This window comes from Uloborus diversus, chromosome 7 (assembly GCF_026930045.1).
Source record: "Uloborus diversus isolate 005 chromosome 7, Udiv.v.3.1, whole genome shotgun sequence".
NCBI lineage: Eukaryota > Metazoa > Arthropoda > Arachnida > Araneae > Uloboridae > Uloborus > Uloborus diversus.
In genome coordinates, this window is record NC_072737.1 from 105,091,759 (window position 1) to 105,118,404 (window position 26,646).

Here is a 26,646-nt window from a genome sequence, read left to right on the forward strand (position 1 = left end):
AATTGTGCAACTTTAATTAGCGAAGATATTAATTAAAACGTTAATTAACATAACGTTATTCAGGAATTTTTATTTCTTTCCTGTTGCCATTTTGCATATGGGTGAGCAAGTAAAATTCTAATAATTCTTTTAAAAGAGATTTTTTTGGCTGCTGTCCAAATCTTAAAACAACGTTTCCATCTAGAATTTCATTTTAAATTAGTTTAAAATTGGTTGCCCTATTCGGACATAGCTTTTATTTTATCGTCTGTCTTTTTTTTATTTTTTAAATTCAACGTTCTTAACTCTTTTCAGCATATGAAAATTATTTCTTTAGCTATGTTTATTGATTGTAGTGTAAGTTTATCATTAACCGGCCTCATATTTTGGTACATTTAGGATGTGTGACTAATTATGTTTTTTTTGTTGGACTTTTTCCCGTCACATGGGTGAGTTTTCGAATTGTAATAACTCTTTTTCCTTCCTGTTGAAACATAGTTTGTATCGTTAAAAGAACATGTTAAATTAAGATTGTTTGGATTTCTTTAAGTGAAACAGAGTTAAAAAAAAATTATTGTTTTTAAGGATTTTAATTAAAGCTAAATTGGAGTCTGATGACTTGGTATTAAATTAATGCTTATTGGTATTTATTTAGTCTTGGTGCTTTAGTTTCACGTAATCAACCGAAAAGTGTGTCTCATTTTATGTAAAAAGCTGATTGTAATAGTACATTAATTAGTTTATCAGATGGTAATTCATTTTAACGTGAGTACAGATTATAGTTGATAGTACATATATTTTCTTCTTTGGTGCTAATTGAAAATGCTCATAACTTGTATCATTGATAGCTATGATTAACGTTAAAGAGATTTTTGCCAAAAATATGCTCTACTGGTGTTTCGCAAACCTTGCATTACGCGTATTTATTTACTCCTTAGCGCTTTAGAAACTGATGTCAGAGTAATACAAAAACATCAACTGGACATCTCTTGCATTTTTTAAGTAGCCCGTGCAACGCCGGGCACGCAGTTAGTTAGTAAGGAAAATTAATTCATTTTCCGATAATTTTGGACGGCGGAGGTTTGCATTGCTCCCATACGTGCTAATGTTTTTTAAAAACTGAATTTAAAAAATAAAAACAGCTAATCAAAAACAGCTTTATATATTTAAGTAAAAAGATCTTTCTGCTGAAGTAAATATAAACTATACCTTTCAGGCGAGGATTTATGCAGCATTTAAATTTACATGTAAGTCACAATGATGGCGGTAGTCTAATCGTTCGAATTTGAACGAAAGTTGTTCTAATCAAAAAATGAAATATGAGAATGAGTTGTAGTGCCCAAAAGCTTGGAGATATAAGAACAAATTGCTTCGAATAGGGCTGCTCCCTCAAAAGTTGGGAGAACCTCACCTGCAAATTTTTCATTTTTTAATACCCAATGAAATGATTAATTTGTTGTTGACTTCCACTTTTTTCTTCCTATAATTTAAAGACATATTAAATCTTCTTTCACGTTTAAAAAATTTAAAAATACAAGCTGAAAAAAAAAGACTAAAAACATATTCTTGGTTTATTAAAACTTACTTTTTTTTAAACCGCAAAAACATCTTTGCTGCATAATGATAATCTTGAATGCGTTAACTTTCCTTTTTTTCAATAACGGAAGCTTCTGCATAGTGGTATCGACACTTGGCGGGTGGTTGAATATCAGGTGCAGGGAAGCGTACTGAAGTCAAAAATCTCATTGAGTAAATGTAAGATTAATGGGCAAACTTTATGTCGAGCTCCGTGTTTTCTCTTACAAGTATAAGTCCTTTAAAAATAATAATTCTGTTTTTTTATTGCGGTGCTTAAAAAAGAAATGTTATCGATTTTTTTAAGTAAGATTTTTCTAAGTACGCTTTGTAAACAAATTTTACAAAACATGACAAACACACCCCCACACACACTCGCAATAACGATAAATGATATATCCTCGTATATATGATAGCGAATTCACTGATCGAGTAATGCTGACGTCACCAAAAATGAAACTCGCGACACGGCTCTTTAATCCTCATATATATAATAGCCAATGACCGAGTAAGGCTCCTGACATCATTAACGATGAAACTCGTGCCACGGCATGATAAGTTTATAAAATGTTTTGGTGACGTTTAAACTGCAGGGAAAGGTTTTATTGTGACTAGGCTGAACTGGATCCGATAACTTAACTGTTTTACTGGTAAGATTGTCATTTCAGCGGAATGAAAAACGAAAAAGTGGTCAATAATGAACGCTACCTACTGGAGTTTAGGGTTAATCCATTGGAGTTAGGGTTAAACTGTCAGCTATCAAAATATCACCAAACAGGCAATTGTTTCATTCAAATGTAGAATCCATTTTCACCCGTCATATCTTGACGGGCGATTTCCTAGTTTGATAATATTTTTGATAAAGTTTGACATCAGAGAAATGCTTTATATCGACAAGGCTGAACTGGATCCAGTAACTTAACTGTTTTACTGGTAAGACTCGTTTAAGGAGAATGAAGAAACAAAAAAGTAATCAAAAAAATTAACGCTATCTACTGGAGTTTAGGGTTTATACATTGGAGTTACGGTTAAAATTTCAACTATCAAAATATCACCAAACAAGCAATGGCTTCGTTTAAATATAGAAACAAGTTTACATGTCATACCATGTCGAGCGATTTTTCTGTTTAAAGAATAATTATCTAAAGAATATTTCTATTAACTTGGTTTGCACTAAAAAGTATGAAAGATATTAATTAGTACCTATATAATTTTTTAATTACAATATTTAAAAATTGTAGCAGCTTATTATTTAAATTTTTTTTTTACTCCTAAAGCATCCAATAAAAATTAAGTTAAATATTGAGAGAAATATAAGCGGTATAGTTAAAGTTATTCGTACAAAGCTGTATACCGCCTATTTCTTCGCTCAAAGTAATTTAAATTTAATTGATAGCTTTAGAATTATCGGAAATATGCATATATAAGGAACAAATGTAATTTTTGATTGTTGCGACTAAGAAATCATATACGAACTTACTTTATTTCATGCTTTTTATACTGAACCGAATCAATGAAAAATTCTTTTAAGGTTTTACACGTTTAACATTTGATTTTACCGTTTTTTCTGTTTGAAATTTATTGGATTGGTTTTGAACTTCAATACATATTTACCTGTTGTTCTTAAATTTTAAAGAAGAAATTCACTTTTGTTGCAAGGTAAGTACATCGAGCATATAGAGAGAATAGCTTGCCTTTACCGTTACTCTGCTTTAATAATTAGAAATTCGTATGCTCGAATTTAAAAACAATTTTTAACCCAAACTAATATTAAATTTAAAATATTTAAAAAAAACAACCTTGAAGGCCGATCTCATAATTATATTAATTTTACGGGTCAGAACACATAACGTTTAAATAGAATTAGTTTTTTACTATATAACACAGGAAAGCGCAAAAAAGAAAAGATGCACCACAACTACTTAGTTTTGCTAATTTAAAAAGCGGAATCAAGAGCAATACTGAAAATCCCTTTAAAAATCTTATTCAAAAGGATTTTCACCTTTTCTGTATCATAAGCCCTTCTGACGATATAGAAACACAGAAAAAAGCAAAAAACATAAGGCAAAGTTTAAATACTTCTTTCCCTTAGATACGTTCTACAAAGTCAAGTAAAGGTTGACATTGTTTTATTTACATATCATTTTCATGCTGTAAAATATTGGATGCGCAGGAAAAGGCTGTCAAAAATAAATACAACGTTGAAAAAAAAACATAAACAAATAAATGGGATGAAATGATTTATGAAAAGAGTCAGAAAAACTTTGTGATACTTCTAGGAGAAGAAAATTCCCATCTTTTTCGTTTTCTGTGCCTCTTCAACTTCGCTTTGGTTTGGAGTTTGCTTTTGAAAAGACTTGAATAATGACATGTATGAAAGACTCATAGAGGAAATTTTTCTTCCCGTTAGGGGGATATCCCCATACAAATCTTTTTCTTTGACTAAACTTTTTCATCATTTTTCATGGAAGCGTGCTTTCCTGTATCTTGGCTTTCACTTCCATGGCTCAAAACGATGGAGGAAAGCACATTTGCAAATTTCTTGAAAATAAATTCGCCCAAGGTTATAAAAAAATCTGAAAGCCTTTTCTAGGATATTATTCATGGATGTTTTGATGCGATAGAACCCTCAAAAACAAGAATTTCATTCAATGGTTGAATACTTTTATAAAGCCTAATAACTTTTCTCACTTTTATACAACATTGCTATTACGCCTTCATATGCAGGACCTTCAGGGCGATTCTCTAAAAAATGTTCCTTGCGTAACGCTGTTTTTTTATTTTATTCAAATCATTAAAATATATAAACGCATATGATTAAAATTTGAAGTAACTGTTCAAATTTTAATCATATACGTTTTACATATTTTAATGATTTTAATCCATCTTTGAAGGACTTGCTGGGGGACCCACCCTATCCCAACTTTTACTCCTTCCTCCAGGAGATTGGTTTCTCCTTTTTAATTTAGTGTTAGTCTCGTCATTATGTGATTCCGTCCTTTCCTTACTTTCAAGATATTGTTTCATCCACTTTTTCTTAGTCTACAATTTGTTTAAATGTTTTTAACGGATGTTTTTTAAATACTAATACTTCAAGTTTTGTGCCTTTTACTTCAAAATATGCGTACTTTTCTTTTTTCCTGACTTAATTCTTAAATGAAAAATAAATAGTATATGATAAAAAATCGTTTGGCACAGTATAGCCCTCAAGGGCTCTTGCGCCATAAAAATCAAATAAACCAACCAACCAACCAACCAACCTTATTTTATTCAAGTAACTAATTATTAAATATGGAATTAACTGTTATGCTTTGATAGTATATTAAAACATGTATTGTTCCTCAACAGCATTATTTTTTGAAGGCTTTGGTTAGCTGGAAAAAATTAAAAACTTAGCATTGCTCACGGGACATTTTTTCGAGAATCACCCTTCAGATCTTTCTATAATGAACCTTCTTTGTTCCAAAAAGTAACAGGAAATGTAACACAAATATACAGATTTGCTGTAGACACGTGTTTCGGGGTTTCAAGGAATCCCTTTTTCAATGCAAAATACTGAGGTTTTGGATGTAAAAACATCCGGTAAAACATTCAAAAGCTCAGTGTTTTGTACTGAAAAAGGGGTTCCTCGAAACCCTGAACACATGCCTGCTGTAATTTGTACATTTGTGCTACAAATCGTTGGTTATTTCCCGTTATTTCCGACAATAAGTTTTAAAAAAAAAGTGCGTCACGGGACGCTCGGCAGAAGTGATAACTTTCATGGGATTAAATTATTATCATTATTTAATCCTATGAAAGTAACAATAGGCTCATGGTAGCTATAATAAGCAACGAAACTTTTGCATTGTATGTCATCTAAAAATCTTGCTAAGACTATAGAACCGACTTCAAAATTGCTCTAAATGAAAAATAATTTGAATCTTTGATCACCATTCAGACTACTTTTAAGCATAAGTTTTGATGTCGGCGCAAAAAGAATAGATGAAATGACGCGTCGTTTCTAAATATTTCGTTTATCAGAAAAAACACTTAAACTTACGAAACAATTTAAATTTTACTCTGTGATGAACAAATTAAATGCTTATTTATTATTTTTGTTTTCTCGACCGTCTCCAACTCCCGCTTTGCGGAGTCTGCGGGGTTGAAGTTCGTTTAAAATATGTACACCTTATCACAGTTCAAGATCCTAAATGAAGCGAGATATTATTAGTATAACTAATTGCAAAAATGTTTTGTTTTGAAAATAAATTTAAAGATTAAATGCTGTTTTGAATACATATTGTTTACAATGTTATTGGTATTATATTGTATTATTAAACTCACCTTTCGTTAGGAGTTTGCATTATGTTGCGACGATCATCCCTCTTCTGTTAGTTTCATTACTTTTTCTACTATCACTTAACGCCTAAAGCTGATCCAAAGAGTAAAGAAACAAAATTTCCCCAACCATGCGCGCTTCTGTCGTATGCGCGAACGAAAGAAATGACAGACGAGAGTTACGTTTACGCGCGTTATGTCACAAATCGGTTTATCCTCCCATAAGAAGTTATTACTTCAAAAATATGCTATGTAAGATTTTATCATGTAGGATCAAATATTCTTTGAAAGCAACATATTGTTTCACATAAACAAAGAAAAAAAAAAGCTTACGGACAATGGATTTTCCGTAAAATGTTCTCCACATAATTTTCATTATTACAGCAGAAAGCTTCAAAAATCACTTGAAATCGCGTTGATGTAGATTGTAGAACCAGAGCCTTCCGAGATGGGAATGCAACCAGAAAAAGCATAATTCACCAAAAAATAACATCTCGTTTTTGCACAATTTAATTTTACATAACAATAAAACAAGTTAAATAATTAAGCTATTTAAGTAATTACCCTACATTCAAAGATTTAGCGAGGATCTCTTTGCAAAGGCAGAAATTTACTTTTGATTTGTTTCAGAAGCGAGAAAAATATTTTGGAACAATAAAATATGCTAATATACTGACACTAATGATCGTAATAAGGATCCGTAAAATTATTAACTTTCTAATAATGAAATGGAAAGTGTTGGAAAACAAGAGATGTGTGTACTATTTTCACTTTTAACATTTAAAAAGTTTTAAAATCAAAAATTTAAAGAATTATGAACAGTAAAAGAAAACAAAAATTCTACTTGAATTTCTCCCATTTTACACGATGCAAAATTTTGATAAGATATAAAGCGTGGAAGTATACTTGACTAAAATTTTGAGGCATATTGACGATTTTCAATGCATGAAATATGCTTGCAAAGGCGTTAAAAATTATGTTATATTACAATGACGAATGAATATACACATAATTACGTTTTAACAATCGCAAAATTGAAACAGAATAAACCTATAAGTCAACAAACAAAGCTATGGATATGGATATATGGTAGAGAGCAATGCACATAAAAAGTTGTACATCGTGGAATGAATACTACATCAGTTTTTTTTTTTTTTTTTTGTGCTCTTTCGAGAAAAACTGAACTAGTTACGTTTTTTGGACAATGTGAAGATTTGATTTAAATCCTGTTAAATTGCCATTTCTAAATTCTATTTTATTAGAAATAGTCAAATCTTCTTTCGATCAAAAATTTTCAAAAAAATTGAAGCATCCTTTTTTGACAAACTTGCAGTTACCTAGTTGCAGTACTCAGTCCAAATGTAATTTAAAACTATGTCAATGCACGTAAAAATGGTTATATATGGGATATAGGACTGTGCTAATTCATGTAAAAATGGTTACATATGGGATTTATGACTATGCCAATACATATAAAAATAAATGGTTATATATGGTATTTATGACTACAAATATAAGTAAAAATGAATGCATAAAAGTACTGAAAACAACACTTTGGTTTTATTTGATACCTAAAATCTGGTGAGAACTTTTTTCAGTTTTGGGAAAATGGAATGTTTCGTAGTGGATTTTGTTAACTTTGCTGTGAACTGTTTCATAAAACCCTTTTCAAACTTAAAGGATTTAATGAAAAATTAAAACAATTATGTTTGCAATTTTTACTATCTCATGAAAGTAATAAATCCTAACTAAAAGAGAAAATAGCAACCCTTGCAAGTAGAGAAGGTACGTAGGTAAATTGGTGAAGAGTTGAGTAATAAATGATCACAAAAATAGAAAATGACGTATCTGCCAGTACATATACTAATAATAAGGAAACATGCATAAATATTTTATTCCATATAAAAGAATGACAAGATTCAAGTAAGTTTACTCTATTTCATCTAAGCTCACTTCGGAATATTGCACCTATCTTATTTTTTGCCGTCCGTGAAAACTCCTAAAATCTTTTCTCAACTTTATCAACAATTTCATTACCATAGAACATTGTACCCAAAGACTTGGAAATCCTCTTAAACCGGAAATGCGCCGACTCGACACGTGACGTGACTGAACAAGAACGGTAAAATAGACTTTATTTTCTCTGACATCCTATCCTTGTCAGCTATTCACGACCCAAGTTCCTGTCCTGACACCCCAAATAGCCAATAGGTTAGACGCATCGACAGGGCTCTAGAATGACAGTTGGGAATAATAGGCGTCCTATTTTAGAAAGTAGATGTCGTATGAGAATATTTTATTCCTCTTTTAATATGCATTCGGTGCAGGCTCCAGAAGTGCACATTATGGGGTATATCAGTTTATTTTGCGGGGAAAGGTTATGTGTGCATATTTTACTACAGAAACTAAATAACGATAATCTATCGGAGGCAAAGTTTGCTTTAAATGAAAAGATATATTATTGATAATATTTTATATTATTGATCCTTTTTGTGTGCTTGTGTATAAGTGTGGAGTTTTATTTAAATACTAGTGTTACCTACACGACTTTGCCCGTAGTAGAAAATTAAAAGGTCTTTTGGTTCGCCTGTACATTTACAAATAATGTATGGTGAATTTCTCGCCAATTGGCTTACACCATGTTACGGTTCCACGTTATGATAACTTGTTAATTTACTCGTCCATCTTATGATGATTTTTCTCGAGAAAATGCTCTTAAAGTTGGAATAGAAAAAGAAAAAAAAAACGAATTTTCGAAAAATCGCTTCGAGGTGCACACCCCCACGCTACAAACTAACTTTGTGCCAAATTTCATGAAAATCGGCCGAATGGTCTAGGCGCTATGCGTGTCACAGAGATCCAGACATCCAGGCATCTAGACATCCTCCAGACATCCAGACAGAGAGACTTTCAGCTTTATTATTATTAAAGATTAAAGATGTTAAAATACATGCATATTACTTAGTTTCGTAAGAATACATTTTTTACACATAGTAGGGGAAATTGTTGTACCTTGGACCACTTCTAAAACGTTTTGGTTTTCAAGAAAATAATGTGTGATTTTTATGGTTTTTAGTTATTAAAACTTAACTTCAAGCCTTTTTGCATAAGTAAAAAATATTTCGGATTACAAAAAAATATTTTTCTATTTTTGTATATTTTTCACAAATTTTATGTAATTTGGTCCATGGTACATGATGCTCGTGTACCTTGAGACAGACCTCTTGTACTTGCTTAACTGCATAACTTACGTTGTATTCAAGTTTATTGGACCTATTTCATTCAACTTTCTTAAATGCCTAGTAATGGTTGACCTGCTCACTTTGAATACCTTTTCGGCCTCCCTAAAAGTCATTTTTTTCTGTCAGGATCATTACTTCTTACTGCTTCAATAGCATTTTGCAATGCCTCAACATCTACTGAATCCCTCTTGATTCCAGTTTTACTTCGAGGCATGATGAAATCCTACCTTTAAAAAATAAATAAATAAAAAAATAAAAATAAAAAAAAACCTTGATCCAGTGGCTCAAGGTAGCTTGGTTTCAAGGTACACGAGGATGCATGTTTATACAAAAGTGGTTACCCTAAGCTGTTACCCTAACCTAACAGCTACGTAAAGAGCAAAGACTAAATGTTGAATACACTTACCGAGAGATAGGCAATAGATATAATGGTCAATCAGTTGGGTAACACTTGTCTTTAAAAGTAAAATTTCATTTAAGTAACACTGGAATTATTTACTTTTGTTTGCACAAATCACAAAACAATCACTGTTCACATAAAAGCTAGAGTTTCAACCTACAACTCACTCTGGCAGGTGGAGAGACTGCCACGGCTAGCATAGTACCGTGATTCCTCACTAGGTAAAATCAATAGATGATTAGTGTGCATGGCGCAAGGTACACCATGGTCAAGGTACACAGTCTCACCTAAATGTTTTTGTATTAGGAAAGACAAATTTAAATATTGTGAATATTGTGTTCATGCCAAAAAAAAAAGCCATTTTTCACATGTCCATAAATAAAGATTCTCCACTATTGGTAGCACTAAAAAATAACTCCGTACCACAGAACCAGAAGGACATAAATCAAAAAATTTCGATTTTTAGTTTATCAGTGTCTTGTATGTGTACCTCAGAGCCCCAGAACGACATAAGTCACATTATGATAATTTCTCTACCTCACAGCCAGAGGAACGTAAGTCACATTATGATAATTTTACAGCAGAGAGGAAACACTTTTTTATGGCGCAGGTAAAGGATAGGACGCGCGCTCTTTCACCCTGGTAGAAAATTTAAAAGGATTTTTTATAAAAAATTTCATTCACATGGCTCGATGCGGAATAGGCTTCCACATACAATGCACTAATAAACGGAAAACCGTAATTTTTGGACTTACGTCACTTTGGCTCTGAGGTTCAGATTTTACAGCAGAGGAAAAAAAAATTCTGGCGCGTGCAAAAGATTGGAACACTCGCTGTTTTAACCTTGGTAAAAATTGAAAGGGATTTTTTTAAAAGAATTTCGTTCACATAGCTCGATGCAGAATAGGCTTCTACGTGCAATGCACTAATAAACCGAAAATCGCAATTTTTGGACTTGCGTCGCTCTGGCTCTGGAACATTTTCCGTATCTAGGAAAGTCTGCACAATACCGGTCATATGCGGTCGTGCATTATCCTGCTGAAACGTAGAGTTTCGCAGGGCTCGAATAAAGGGTAGTGCCACAGGTCATAACACATCAGAAGTGTAACGCCGACTTTTCATACCGAGATGTGTATCCATGCCCCCCCCCCATACCATCACGCCAGGGGATGGGTCAGTATGACGATGGCGAGTGCACACTGCGAGTGTGCGTTCACCACGATGACGCCAAACCCGGATTCGACCATCATAATGTTGTAAGCAGAACCTGGATTCATCAGAAAAAATGACGTTTCGCCATTGGTACACCCAGGTTCGTCGCTGATCGCACCATTGAAAGCGCTCCTGTCAGTGATTTAGCGTCAACGGTAGCCGCAGCCATGGTCTCCAAGCTGACAGCCCATGCTGCTGTAAACGTCGCCGAACTGTTCGTGCAAACACTTGTTGTCCTTTTTTTTCAGCTAGAGTCCAGGACACCCCCTATTTTTTTAATACTTACTAATAGTATTATCCTGTAAAAGGTTTAGCTTCTTACTCAAATTTTAAGAGGAGCACAATGACCCCTTAATTTAACATTAGCCATAGCATAGAAAACGTCGCAAATTTAGAAACATTAAACTTTCCCAGCTGTTGTTCTTCAAATAATTATTTTATTGCAATATATATGCAAATTACTCGCGTATATTTTTTACGTAGCATTGTTTTTTCAAGTTTGGGGGAAGGGGTTGAGCTCACTCTTCCAGTTGAAATAAGAAGCTAAAATTCTTCTAGTATATTACTATTCACAAGTCTAAAAATATTGAGGGGTGTTAAAGTTTACAGACTTTACATGAGCTTAATTCGCAAACATAAATAAATCGCGTGACATAACCTACAAAAAAAGTTTCACAAACACAGCTTGATAGTGAACTTAAAAGCACAATTACAAGTGCATAGCTCTTTCTTCATTCAAATAAGATTTTCCGGAAATGACTTTGCCCACCATTATGAGAAGATTACAGACTGAGAATGGCAACATCTATCCGCAAACGATCTCTTTTATCTCTTGGTATATTAGCTGATGGGAAGAACAACTTATAACGAACGTGGAATGAAAGGACATAAAAGTAGCTGCAAGGAAAATAAATTTAAGAAAAGTTAGAGAAACTTTTGTCGCGGGAGATGTTTTTCTTCTACTATTAAACTGTCTTAACGTCATAAGTTTAGTGAACTTTTCCTTACAGTGGATTACGTGAAATTCCCAGGGTGGCATTGTAAAGGTTTATAGAAAATTAACTACCAAATTTAGCATTTTACTTCTTTATCACATAGCAATTGAATTTCGCATGGAAGGGGCAAGTGGAGCAAAGAAGACCACTTAAGATTTGACAACGCTTACAAAATCATTGTTTAATCTACAACACACAAATATTTTAGGAATGGTTTCACGTATTCATACTGAAAACTAAAATTTGTGTGACATATAATTTGAACAAAGGAGGAGGATTTTTTTTCTTGTACTATAGAAATACAAACACTTAACCCGCTACAGTCCACTGTAAAAAAAATCAGGCTCTTTCCTGGAACATAATACTGGTTAGTATGCCTAATTTCTGACAGTAACATATCTAGGAAAAACCATAAACATTTTCGACTGAAAGTCAGTAATCTTCCTGAATTTAAGCCGGAATCTTCCTGAGAAATTCAGCAACCTTCCCAATAAAAACCAGTCACCTTTCTGGAATTAACCAGAAACCTTCCAAGAAAACCTATATCTGTTCATAGTAATAGCTTGAGACCTTCCTGGTTTTATAGTTAAGTTCCTAAACCAAATATGGTGAAAGCTAGGGTAGAATTTCAAGCGAATTCTAACAACTTATTTAACTGCGATTCTTGTAAAGTTACATTACCCAGATATGGCATTTCACCCTTGTTTGGGGCTCAGTTAGTATGTAAGGATTTAAGAGGGCTGATTTTACCAGTTATTTCCTTTTCTATTCTGTTCAACTTCAGAATTTAAAATACTCATCGTTTTAGAATTATTTATTTCGAAAACGTATAATACATATTTCTATTTTTTATCTCTCAGTCTCTTTTGATAATAAACAACACGAAGGATTTATTAATATTTTTTATGGCATAATGATTCAAAAACCAAATTAAATAGGGTAACGGCCCCAATAACAGACATGCTTAAGACATCGCTCTCAGGTTGACTCAATGTTCTAAGCGTTTTAATGTATTTAGACTTTCAAAAGTATTTTTTACTCATGCAACTACATCTTATCTAGCTTTTGGCTGCTGCTCGATCCTCTGATTAAGTTAATTCTAATTTTATTTGCTAGATCACGAAAAAAGGTTCGACTCCAGTAACAGACACCGATAAATCTGATGATATCCAGTAACAGATAGGATGATGAAAGGATGAGTAATGAACAAAATTCCCCTTTTCTCTTCAAAATGTGCAAAAGTTCTTTACTTTTAGATTCAAAACATTATTAAATTCAAATGAACAATGAAACACCAGCTGACCTCCTGGTAGTTGTCCATAACCTTCCACCACTGCCTTGTAAATATCAACCGGCTCATGAAATTCACTCTGATTACACTAGATGGTTGCACCGTATTCATTGGCCACAGCAACATCAGTTTACTTGCCTAAAATTCTTATTATTAAAATTCAAACTTACGACTGTCTGTTACTGGACCCTTGTCCGTTGTTGGTGGCGTTACCCTATTCTATTATTGCAATTAGCTACCAAAACAAAATAGTAAAAGGAAATACCGATAACTCTTCCCAAATCTTCATAAGTCAGTTTTTCTTTTTTAAAAGATGTAATTTTTCAAAAATAAGCCATTTAAATGTATTTACACACCTTTTGACTAAACTGCATTTTTTGGAGCATCAAGTATTAAATTTTCAAAATTAAACAATATAAGCATCACTTCACAAAATATAAGAACATACTCAAAGCAAGTTACTCCGAAAAAAAAGCAAGGATTTCTTCACGCTTACTTTGATTTCTAGACTTGAAAACTTTTGCTTACTTTTTCCAAATGATTTTTTCTGTTTACGCATGAGATAGTTTAGGATAAATATATTGAAAGGTTTTTATCGTAATCATATACAAAAAAAAAGTATAAAAAAAACCTATTAAATCAGAAACCGCAAAAAAAGAAGAAGAAAAAAGCCAAATAGCTTAATAAATTTATGTTACATAAAAAATAATTATGCAAATTCCATTATTGCTCCATCTTGACGCATACTTTTAAATTATTTCTAAAAGCTTGAGCAATAATACTCATGAATAATTTCTGAAGGAGATCGCTCAGAAAAATAACTTTTTACTTTCTTTTTTAAAGGAAGCAATTTGCGATTTAATACTCTAAATTTTCAAAGTAAATGATTTTCAAACGTTAAGACATATTTTGTTATTCTGAACAAAAACATGGCATTCCCTTTTGTGAAAAAGGTCCACATGATTCGTATTGAAGTATTTTACATAATAATTTCTTCAAGAAGAGTATTTTTAAAATTTGTTATTAAAACGTAAATTATTGCATTGTTCTAAAATTCGAGATGGATATAAAAAATATTTTAAATGCATTTTTTTTTTGTCTCAGGACGCACAATAAGGCGAAAACGCCAAGAAGCGCTTAAAAATGTTTTTTAAACCTCCCTCGTTTGTTTGTTGACGCAGGCATGTAATTAGCGCGTTTTTTTTTTTTTTTTTTACTTGTTTGGGCTCAGTGTTCACAGTTCGCAGTTTACGCAGCTAATTCCGTTACAGGGTCTTCATACAGACCATTTGTGACTAATTAATATTAATTTGAAAGAGTACATGAGAGTAAATTTTTTTGAAGAGTGTTTTGAAAAAAGTAACCTTCAGTTCTTTAGTTTTCGGTACTGATCAAAATCGATTTTCGGTTTGAATATTCAAATATTCATTTTTTTCGTCCTATGACTATCGTTGGACCCGTGCGAAATTAAATGTACCCGCCTTTCATAAGGAAAAAAAAATATAGACTACATAAAAATTTTTACATTCCCGCACCCAATTTTCTTAAATTCCCGCACTCACGGTTCCTCACCGTCAAAAGGCTCCCTTTAGCCTTCTAGAAGAAAAATTCCAGTTCTGATTGCCTACGAAGCAGGCCTTGGCAAGTTTATTAATCCTCAATTGGTTGAATATAGGGGGGTAAAAGCTTTTCTAAGCTCCTTTTGGCGTTTTCATCCCACTGTGCGACGTCCATAAAATGCTGTAAAAAATTCAAGAACAATTAAATTTTCAAATATTTATCATCAAGCTTAGTCCCTTTGTTGTCATTTCGTGCCTGGGTCTATGACGTCACCAAAGAAAATTTTCCGCGTAACATCCATATAACATGGCAGTGGCGTAGCTACGCTTTCTGCCGCCCGGGGCGGTTCCTCAATTTGCCGCCCTTTTGATGGGAAATAGTTAATACATTAAAGAGTCAAAAGTGTTTTAATAAGATGTTAATAAAGAAGAAAGTAAAAAAAAAAAATCCTCTTTATTTTTCTTTCAGGGTGAAAAAAAAAAAGGAATTCAGAACCCCACCGGAAAATTCCATAAGTTAAGTCGAAATTCGGAATTTCAGGCAATTTTTGGTAACGCTTATAGAAAACAAGCGTTGAGCTACCTCCAGAATTTTTTTTTTTTTTTTTCAAAATTAAAATCAGTTTTATGCTTTCTTTGGTGACGTTAGGGGGTAGGGATTTCTCAAGGAAATTTGCAGAAATTGAAGTCTTAAAAAAGCAATTTTAGGCTATCTTTGGATACTTGAAGATATTGGGGAAGGTTCAGTGGCGTTGTCCGGAAAGCTTATCAACTAAACTGAAAAACACGTAAATGTAGGCTGTATCTAGTGATTTAAGGGCTCCTCTAACTCCAACAAAGACTGGATTTTCTCCACGACATATTTTCTAACTTGAAATCAATTTTAGTCTATCTTTGATGTCATTAAAGAGAATAGGAAACGTTTGGGAGCTCTCTAGAAATTTTCCTATGCCAAAGTTTCAAAAACGCAATTGTATGCTATCTTTGACGGCATAAGTTTTCAACTATTTCCAAAACTGTTATAAAGTCAGATGGTTTTCCCGTCTCCCTATGAAACTTTTTGAAAATGACGTCCTAAAAACGCGACTTTAGCCGTTGTTTGACGGACAACGTCAAGAAAGAAAGTCCGGAGGGTGGTTTCATTTTCACACCAGAAATCTTTTTCGAAACTGTTTATCATTTTAAGCTCTTCATCACTGAGAAAAGAAGGCTTTGCGATCTTCCCTCAGAAATTTCTAAAAACGAAATTTGGAGAAAACTGTGATGACGTTAGGTGATTTCGTGCACATTTGGGGTCCCTACTTTAGAATTTTTCTGAAATGTAAGTTTCAAAAACTCAATTGTATGCTATTTTTGGATGCGATAGGGATTTTAAAGTTCGAAGTTGATGTCCTTGACACACATATTAAACTATCTTTAATCACGTTACAAGAAGGGTCAGGAGTTGACGGCCTTCAGGAATTTGTTGGTATTGAAATTTAAAAAGATCAATATTGGGCTAAAAGATGAGATGTGAAGGGATAGGATGGGCGGAAATAGAAATGTTTCGAAGCTCAAGGTCTACAACTGCACTTTTGGGCTGTTTGGTGACGTTAAGGGATAGGAAGGTTCGGTTGCTCTTCCCGAAAAATGTGACGCCGTCCTTAGTCTGTAGCTCCACACGAAGGAAGAGAGAAAAAAAATATAATGCTGAGATGTCCACAAGAACAACACATGTTTTGTATTTACTTGTTGGGAAAACGCGTTAAATTTTTGCGCATCAAAATTGTGAAATTGCCGCCCCCCGAAAAGTGCTACGCCACTGTAACATGGTGTCAAAAAAAGTATGGACATCGAATATGAAACACTTGATGTATCTCTATTCTTTACTACTGGAGCAAAAAATTAAAAATATATTTGGGCTTTGATTATTTTCTCAATATTTTTTATTCTAGAAAGTAATTTTTGTATTATAGCATCTGAAATCCAAGGTAAGCTATTCCGTACACCAATTAATCTCTGTTGATTAAAACTATGAAAAAAATCTTAAATTTATTTTTAAAAGATGCGCATGAAATCAAATGAAAGAAATTACTTGTAGTCGTTAAAACTTTATTTTTTATCTCCTAGAAGTATTTACTAAATCGTTTTGGTATTTGCTAACTATTATGAGTAAATGCGAAGTGTGTGTATTTTATGTAAAGGATATGAAAGAGCATGATTATCTATACACTGTAAAAAAAAAAAGTGTAACCACACTCCCCGTAAAAGAGGTGGCAGCTTAGCTGCCTCCATAGCAATGGAGTAACTTAACTAATAAAAAAACTGGCGTACGCTCATAACGTTACACCAGTTTTGTCAGTTAAGTTACTGATAGAACTGGAAGAGGAAGCTAACCACGGGAATAAGGTTACACAAAGTGCATAATGCTGCCACCGTATTTACGGAGTAATGTTACACTTTTTTTTTTACAGTGTAGCTTGATTCAACAGATAGTACAGTTATTGTCTTTACGTTTTTTAGTTCCTAAGCTTTGACGACATTCAATACTTCCAAAAACCCTAAATTAATGTCTCTAATTTAATTCTATAAAGATTAACTTCACAATCAAAGTTTGTGGAAAGTCAGCAAAATTACTGCAAGTGACCCACTTAAACATTTATGCTTAAAATGATCTTATTCCAAAATTAAAGTTAACAAACAGAGTTAGTTCGCTTCCAAGCATATGAATTAGGGCTTCTATTATTATGTGAAATTCAAATAAATATTCAAAGAGAATGAATGCATGTAATGACCGAGAAGTTAAGCTTTTGCACTAATATTTGTTTCTTTGCCTTTAGGGAACGGTTTCATCGAAGGGAGGGAACTGGACAAATTCTTAAGGGAATTCGTTTCCAGCGTCAACTTCAATGATGTAGAACCGGAGGTAAGACTTACTTTACATTAATCATTTGGATTATCACGAGTTAATTTATGCTCAGTTTGCCTGACGAGTGTATTATTCAGCTATTATAAGAGTTTAGAAAATGACGCATCAGATATTTTGTATCCTGACGTCGCTTATCTTATATAATTTAAAACTGAGCGTATGTACCTATGTTTGTAACTATGTATGCAACTATATATGTATGCCCAAGTTACTTCTCCCGAACGACAGTGAACTGACCATCGAACCAGGTATCGATGGATTCGTTATCTTCCCGTCCTTATGTTTGGCTATCTAACATGATCCTCCGATAATAATTAGCGGAGATATCAATTAAAAACTATTAATTATGACGCTTAGATTTCGACATAAAATACCTATTTTTCGAAAGCTTTCCTCCATTCAAATTATTATTCAGTAACAATACTTTTATTTAATTTTGTAGCGTGAAGAAAATCATTAAATGAAAGATCTGTTGCCATTTTTTTCTCGAATGTAAACAAATAAAATTCTGGTTTTTCTTTTGAGGCTTTTCATGCAATCGGGGGACTTAAAATGTTTCCTGTTTCGGATATTTTTCTGCTATCTGCCGGAAAATTTTACAGATTTTTTTTTCGTTCAAGCTTGATTGTTAAACTACGTGATGTAAGTACTTGAAATAGATTTTACTACTTTGTTGTCTTAATAACGCGGGTGAAACCGTAGAACTCTGCTAAAAATAGATAAAATAAAGTATAAATTGTTTGTCTGTATTATTACTGATCCAGGCAACGCTGGGTATGTTTGCTAGTTATTGATAAACACGAAATAAGTATTTGATTTCTGGAATGTTCTTCATAAAGCGAAATAAATTCATTCAATCTTTGCAGAGTCAATTTCATCTTTTCACCGCAGTTGATTTTGCTGCCATTCAAGGAAAAAGTGCATCGAATTATGCCGTTTCCAATTAACTTCCAGATTTTTTAAAAGGAATATTCTCTTTTTACAAATGAATCTTGAATCCTCCTTTCGTCCCCCCCCCCCCCCGTCCATGATTTCGGGAATACCTACTTTAGAAGATTCTATCTTTTTGAATATCTACTTGATTTTTATCAACATCGATTAGAAAACCCATTTTCATATTAATTTTAGAAGGTATTTCCTAATCATAATTCTTTGATTATATCTGCTTGTTTCTTCGGCAGCCACGTTGTATTGTATTTCATATTATGTAAGGATTATATATAAAACCGATGAATTAAGTATTCGATTATTCTGCAAAATAAGTTTTTTCAATTTATTTTCTTTGAGTTATAATAAGACTAAAATATATTGCATTGGTTACTTATTTAAGTCTATATTTTCTGTTCTTTTAAACATTTCAGCGCATTTTGTTTTTATGACACTTGACTGGAAGAATATAACTTAAGTATTTCTATTATAAATGTAATTTTGAACTCAGTTCCCAAATAAATGCAAATAAACTAATTGCAATATATTTATTTAAGCTATATAGCATGGTTTTAGTCCTTACTATTTTTTGTCTATTTCTGTGCATAAATATGTTTTATGTGTTAAAATAGTCAGATGTTGATTCTTCTCTAGTTGATGTTTCAATTCCCATTAGTATTCTGAGGTGTTACTGTTATTTGTAATTATATCACCAGCTGGTTTTTGCATTTATTATGTATCAATCTATTGTGCTCTGCAATATTTTATACTTCATTGCATTATTTAGTTCAATAATCATTTGTGCTATTATTATTTTTTGTTTTAAATAAAAAGTAGTTTAATTGCATATTTATTTACAGTAAAAAATAATATTCTCCAGCAACAATAAGTGAGAAAAACAACATTCACATGCTTTTAAAAATATTTTTTTATAGCTTTATTCATTTTCCTGAACCGTTGCCATTAAAAAAATAATGAATAACGCAGACTCTAATTAAATAAAGTAATGCAATAAAATATGAAATATTGCTGAAGATAATAAATTCATAATTCAAGAGCTTGAATACGCCACCTTGGGGTGATTTACGAAACTAAGCAATGAGACAAAACATTTCAATTTTGTGCGGACAAAGTTGATGTCTCATTGGACAGGTAATATCCTACAAAAGAGATTCGGTTTTGGTTTTACCTCTACCTACCGCCATTTGCCACAGATTGTAGTGCCTCCTATAGTTTATTTGAATTGCAAATTGATAAATTATAAATATAAAGCACAGGAAACTAGTGTTACATACAAAGGGAAGGTCATAAGGGTCATGACCCCCCCCCCCAACCGTCAACAATATTATCCGTCCATATTGTGTTCAAGCACTTAATAAATAAAATGTAAACGGTTTCAGTAATCTTTTCCATTCATCATTTTTTTTAAAGTAAATATTTAAAATATTGCTTCTTTTAATTTCTTATGAAATTAATTACTAGTAACGTTTAAACTCTACTAAATGCCTTATTCCTGGCCGATTTGTTGTTTTTTATTGACCTTCAAGCAGTTTCAAAAAATTTTTAGTACCAAAACCGTAAGTTCGTTCGTGAGGGGGGTGGGGGGGGATTCTTCAGCATGACCCCTCCCTAGAATGGTAGTCTATATCCGCCCCTGCAGGAAACGCTGTTTTTTTTCTTTTTTTTTTCAAACAGCTATATTACAAGATGTTGATTCTTTCAATTATACGTGTCTTTATTGCATAATTAAAAACATTCATTGTTTCCATGAAAACATTTATCTTCTCATTTTTTTCCCAACCAGTTTTTACTTATAAATAAGTAAATGTCAAATTTAAATTCAGGTAAGCAGACCATCTCAAAAATAACGCATGCGCAGAATGGAGAGCGGGAGTTGAATTTCTCACTGTTTCTCGTTGTTGTGAAAAGCATTTTTAGCTCCCAGTTTAAAGATTAACCGAGCGTATTTATGAAGTTTATCGGCTTCAATTCGATTGCAGTTCGTCCAGACTGTTTAAGCTCCGAAAAGGTGCAAATACGTCCATGGACTTCTTAGTTTTGCATGAATTACAGGCGAGCAAAAAACCATACTGACGAATGGTACAACTTGTGCTTATTTTTGAGACATTCGTATTCTCAAACCGATTCGACATGTTCTCAATTTTTAAACAGCCCTATTCTCAGAAATGATATCGTCTGTGCTTATTTCTGAGTAGAGCGGCATTTCAAAAATGAGAACATGTTGGATCGTTTAAGAAAAGAGGGTATGTTTCAAAAGTAAGAACGCTTGCTTTTCAATTCTAAGCCAAATTGTCTCGGAGCTATTATAAGTATGTGATGTTCTTAAAAATGAGCGATTTTGTCTTAATTATAAGAAATCTGTTTTAACATTGTAAAAATTGGTAGTTATTAGTCGTGATGGTCAAAGTAGTGCACAGCACTAATGAGCGAAGCGATCGTAACCAATTGTTCTGAATCCCTGGTCTAAACTTTCTTAGGAACGTTCTAGTTGGAAAAAGAAATCTTAATAAGAGATCGACACAACATTTGATTTATGAAAAATACTGAGATCATCTAAAATCCACAGGAGACAGTACAATGATATCGTCAAAACCATTTCATGACCCACTTGAGAGCAATAAAACCGGAGATTATGTACTAAATGATGACGGATTTATGTAGAATTGAATGTATTTTATGAGCCAATAAAAAAATTGAGCTACAGAAAAGTTTGTATTAGAAAAATATTCTGTGGCCCTAAAAATATGAAAATTGCTTCAATGTTGGTTTAATACATCTAAGAGAGCTTAAATAGTGTGCTTTATGATATATTTGATTACGATTAATATTCTGTTATTTGTTATTTCTTACGTTAATAGTGTTAGTAACTGTAATCAAATAAATGATTCTTAGGTTAAAAATGTAGAAATATCTTTCATATTTAGGTAATATTTTAGTTTAATACGCAGGGAAAAATGCTTTTTCGAAATTTTAGAGATTGTAGCTGACTGGTTTTTGAAATAGACGGTTAAATTAGTGAAGAAAATTTAGCAATGGAGAAAACCAAAAACATATAGACTGGGAAGAAAAATTCTTTGCTAAGCATCAGTTTGTAAACCTAAAATTTTTCCTGAAATCAAACAGGTATCGTTGACAAATTTTAATTGCAATCATACCCTTATACCTATACGATAGCCATCACATCATCATTGTTAGAGTCTAATGCTTTCTTCTAAGGCCATTGAATATATTTTATGAATGAAAATATAAAGGTAAATATCTTGCTCATTTACAGTTGGAGAACAAAGCCTAATTTATCATTTCTTTCTCAATAACAAATGCTTTCTATTTGGTACACATATTTTTTGTAAGAACAGAATATAAAACCCCAAGAAGAGGGATAGAGAAAGTAAACAACTTTATTCACTCTGAATGAAGAAGTAATTTTAAAAACTGAATGTTGAAAAACAGTGAAGTTGCTTTTGTCAGTAGCTATTTTCATCAGCGCTTTGAAGTTCGACTGAATAATGTAGAAAAGTCTTTGAAGAAACAAAAATCTTCATTAGCCTTTAACAATCATAAGTGCTAAAAATAAAAACAATTGAATGAAATTCAACATAGTTTCGTTAACACATTTCTAAAATACATTTGGTAAAAGTGCCTTCAAAGACAAAACAAGTTTTTCTCAATGTTATACATCAAAAGAAAATAACGAAGGAAACTGAAATCAGTATTGTTCGTGTTAAATCTAAATCTATCTCGAATATAAAGTAATAAAATTTCTGCTAATTAAACGTGAAACTTAACTTAAAACTTTCAGAACTTTAAAATTCGAAAAAATGATGTAAGAAGCACTGAAAGTTAGAAATTCAAGGAAAGAGAATCTGGTGCTTTAAACACTCTTTCCCTACTTAAGAATTATTTTATTTAAAAATGAGTATTTTCAAACTGCGACTAACTCAATCAATTTTTAGTAAAAAAAATGGAGCAAAAAAAAAAAAAAAAAAAAACTAAACTCTTAACATATTTTAAAACTCGCTAGTTACTCTTATTTACAGATACAGAATGTGTATCAAAACCTCCCGCAACGAAAAGAAAAGCTTCGAACTATTTAAAAAAAAGCTATATTCATAAAAATATTCAAATACGGTAAAATATCCTTTGTGCGTCTTCATATTTATGCGTCGTTTTATTAACGTCTCGAATCATTCTTATTCATTTCAATGCAAAAATGCATCGTTAGTACGATTATCGTACGAAATATGGATTGTACTTCGTTTTTCCCACAATAAAAGTCGAAAAATCTTTGCTTGTCTAACTTTCTTGGATTTATTGACAGGAGTTTATTTACCTTCTTTGGTTATATATAATTAATACCCCTGGCTTGAAAGTTTATATTAAGTGCGGGAAAAAGCATTTTTCTTTTCTCAAAGTGTTAATGGAATACGATTTCATTAACTTAATTCATTATGCTATGATCATAGCGCAAAGGCAACCAGCATGTCACACAACTGGAAAATATTTTAAAAGTTAAATACCTGCACGTACATTTAAGAATTTTAATGATATAATTATATTAATACCTGTAGATATGTTAGGTATAATAAGTATTTAAGGTAGGGTAAAATAAAGGTATGATTTATACACATAAAACGTTTCATTAAAATTTGAATTGATGTTTCTTATTTTCTATAAAACTATGACTGACTGGTTGTACTAGTTACATAAAAACTTTCATTAAAACCTAACAATTGTTGTATGTGCACAAAATTTGCACGAGTAGGGTTAATTTGTAAAAACCAAAGTTATTTTCAATGTTTCAATTATATGTCGTTTTCATTTATGCTTCGTTATACGCCAGTGCGTTGAATGGCGTACAAAAGATACTTTACTGCAGTATAAAGATGTACGGGTTTTCTTTTTCTTTAATTCTTTCTTTATTTACTTTTTGAAAAAAGAGGCATTCTGGGAAAATCACAAAAATAATCTAATTTAGCTACAGATAATTCTACCAACATTTTATTTGGTTATGAAATAAAGCATAAATTCTCAGTATAATACTTCAAGATTCCTGCATAACAACGACAGATACCTCATTAACTAAGCAGAAAACTTTGGCAATTCGAACGAATTTAATGACACAATAAATTTAAAATCTTTCATCTCCTGACAGTTGAGAACATCCTCTAAGATCCACCTTTTCGCGCCTATCGATGAGCTAGAACATTATCTTCCACTAAATTTTCACCAAAACTTTATTAATTGTTTTCAGAAATCATTTGTCTAGAGAGCATATTTCCGACTGCTAGTGGAATTCCCAGTGCTTGTTTTATGGAGGTCTTTCGGCGTGAGATCATTAGTTGTGGCTGAGCTGACTTTAGCGAAGTTTTCCATATAATGATAAAAATTTATGAACTTTAGTGAAAGTGGGTAGAGTTTCGTAGTTTCAAAATGCTTCTGCAAATCTGTCTCTATTGATTTTCGACTCAACTCTTAATTTGGGTAAGTCATATTGCTTAAGTTAGACTATTACAAGTCGCCATTACTCCTTAGCTTATGAAAACAAGGGGAAAATTCTAAGCACAGAACAAAATATTAATGACTCATATTTTGATAATTACTCGTACAAAATAGTTACTTCCAAGCAAAAAAAAAAAAAAAAAAAAAAAATGCCGCATGTGGAAATCAAATTCATAAGTCCTGAAATTAGAAGTCAAAACTTCAACGATATGATGTCCTCAGTACCTTGTTATTTTCTGTAAGGACAACTGTAAAACATGTAGAGAGGTTTCTAATTTCCAGTTTTCAGAGTACATGTTTACCTCTACATTCAATATACCTGCAAGAAATTGATAGCTATTAAACGTTATGTACAGAAATACAATTATTTTGGCGAAAATAAAAATTCATCTCTTTCAGTATACCAACATTTCATTTTATGATGTCAGAATCAACGAAATATAATTTCAGACTGAAATTTGTTTGTTAATTAATAATATTAAGTGAATGCGCCAAATAAGGTCATGTATGCTTGTAGTAAGTTGAGAAAGTTTATAGCATTAATGCTTCAAATGATATGGAATCACATTTATGCACTACAGTTAAAATGTTCTGGAAATTTTTGCATTTTCTCCTGTACTAGATGTCACTACTGTGTGTCAAGAAGATACTAACTTTATCTACCAAAGGCAATTACTCATACCAAAAGTAAACAGCAACAGCCATTCATATTTTGCACCTAAATTTAGATTATCTCAGAGTTTGCTAACTCGAAAATATATCTTACTGTTCCAACTTACTGGAGGAACAATGAGACACAATTGCATTTCGTTTTTATTTTATTTTTTGTTTGTGTAAATTTGTAGTTTTTTTTTCTGGTGCATTTTTATAATGCCTGTTTTAGCGTCATATGTTGTAGCATTTGAGAGAAATTGATTTTTTTGTGTTTTTTAATATTAAAAATCGTGATTGATATTTCGTGTATTACTGTACCTACTCTTTCCCTTCTGTTATTTGTTTTTAGTTTTGGCTACGCTTAAAAAGCTTGCCCCACTGAACCACCAACAAAAGAGTGGGTATAATAAAAGCTAATAAAGAGTAAAACTAGTTGGACAAATGCATTTTGGAGGCAAGATATGCAAAAAAATATATGCGTTTGTGACATAGAGTAAGGAAATTAACGTAAGATGACATGCCATACTAAGAATTTAAGACGATAGTGGACCAATTATGCAAAGGTCCTTAACTTCATGCTTAAGATCTTGAGATACATTGAGTCAAAGCACTGCATTATTGAATCTCAAATAGTAGTTACTTTTAATATTGATAATTTTGCAAGTTCATGAAACTTGTTTATGAAAGTACATTAAAACGTGAATCAAAATGTAAACCAATCCACTAGCTCCTTTATTTATCACAAATCTCGGAAAACTACGTCGTTATCCTTGCCTCGCTCATTTTCTTACCAATTTATATCATAACTGTGGTTTCAATTTTTTGCTAGAAAGTAATTCTTTTGCATCAAAATATGAGTCTTGAATATTTCGTTCTGCGCTTAATATTTTCCTCTTGTTTTCATAAGCTAAAGCGCAACAGCGGCCAGTGATCATAGGTGTGCTAACTCAATGATTGTGACATTAAAACTTAAGTAATATGACTTACGCAAGTTAAGAGTTGAGTCAAAAATCAATACAGACAGATTTTCAGAAGCCTTTTGAAACTTTGAAACTATACCCACTTTTACTGAAGTTTGTCTCATTTTTATCATAGACATGTCACCACTTTTAAATTTCCCCACTCAATGTTGTTGTTGTTTTTGTTGAAATCGCGCTTTTACCTTACTAAAATATATTTCACGCCTAACCATTCTATGAGAGGAGTCTGTTTTGTTTAATGGAAATATACCGCAACAGATATAGCAAAGTACTTTTAACCAAATAGTTCCAACCAAACAATACCTCCACATGAACTACTTGTGTATAGAATTTACTGTACATCGTTGTGAAACTGAAGCAAGGTAAAATCTCAAGATGCATTGAACAACAAAATGACTCTTAAAGCGAAAATTTACGAGAACTCAATACTTCCGTTGAATACCCCCATTCTACCCGTATCATTACCACTTAAAACAACTAGGTCATTCATCCTGAAATACTCGAAGCGTGCTTTAAATCCATATAATTACCCTACTTACACCGCCATTTATAGAGTTTGCATAATGGCGCCACCAGGACACCGAAGTTATTAAAAGTCGGATTCTGATGGATATGGAGGCTTGATAAGGAAACGGAAATAGTTAATAGGATATGTATAGTTTTAAATTATTGTTGTTCAGCATCTTGTCCAGATAATTAAATTGTTTGTAAAAGTCACGACGAAATAATGATATCATGAAATACTTAAACAAAGAAAATTTATTGAAGTATTTTATTTATTGCGTCGTTAATGAAATCAATTGTCCTGTTCGAAAGCGGCCTTTTTGATCGAAACAAACGAAATATTATGAACACATAGTTTATTAATACAAAGAAGAGTATTGCCGTGGGCAAGTAAAGGGATGTAACTGCTTTTCTTTTCTATCTTTTTTTTTTTTTTTGCAATTTTATCATTAATACATAGAAACATGAATTCGGTGTAGCTTGAAAGTTCTTGATTTAAATAATTTGAATAGATAAAAACTGAAAAAATATTTTTTTTTTAGTGTTTTAGGGTATCTACTCCCCTTAACTGTACGTTGCA

The 26,646-nt window shown here is 32.2% G+C and overlaps 1 protein-coding gene across 1 annotated transcript in view; it reads left to right on the forward strand.

Moving 5' to 3' along the window:
* Positions 1-26,646, forward strand: part of LOC129226430 (calbindin-32-like) — a 282,098-nt gene that overhangs the window by 127,170 nt on the left and 128,282 nt on the right. The window contains exon 2 of the mRNA XM_054861032.1: positions 17,393-17,478. Within this exon, the coding sequence (XP_054717007.1) occupies positions 17,393-17,478 (86 nt within the window). The remainder of the gene's footprint in view (positions 1-17,392; positions 17,479-26,646) is intronic.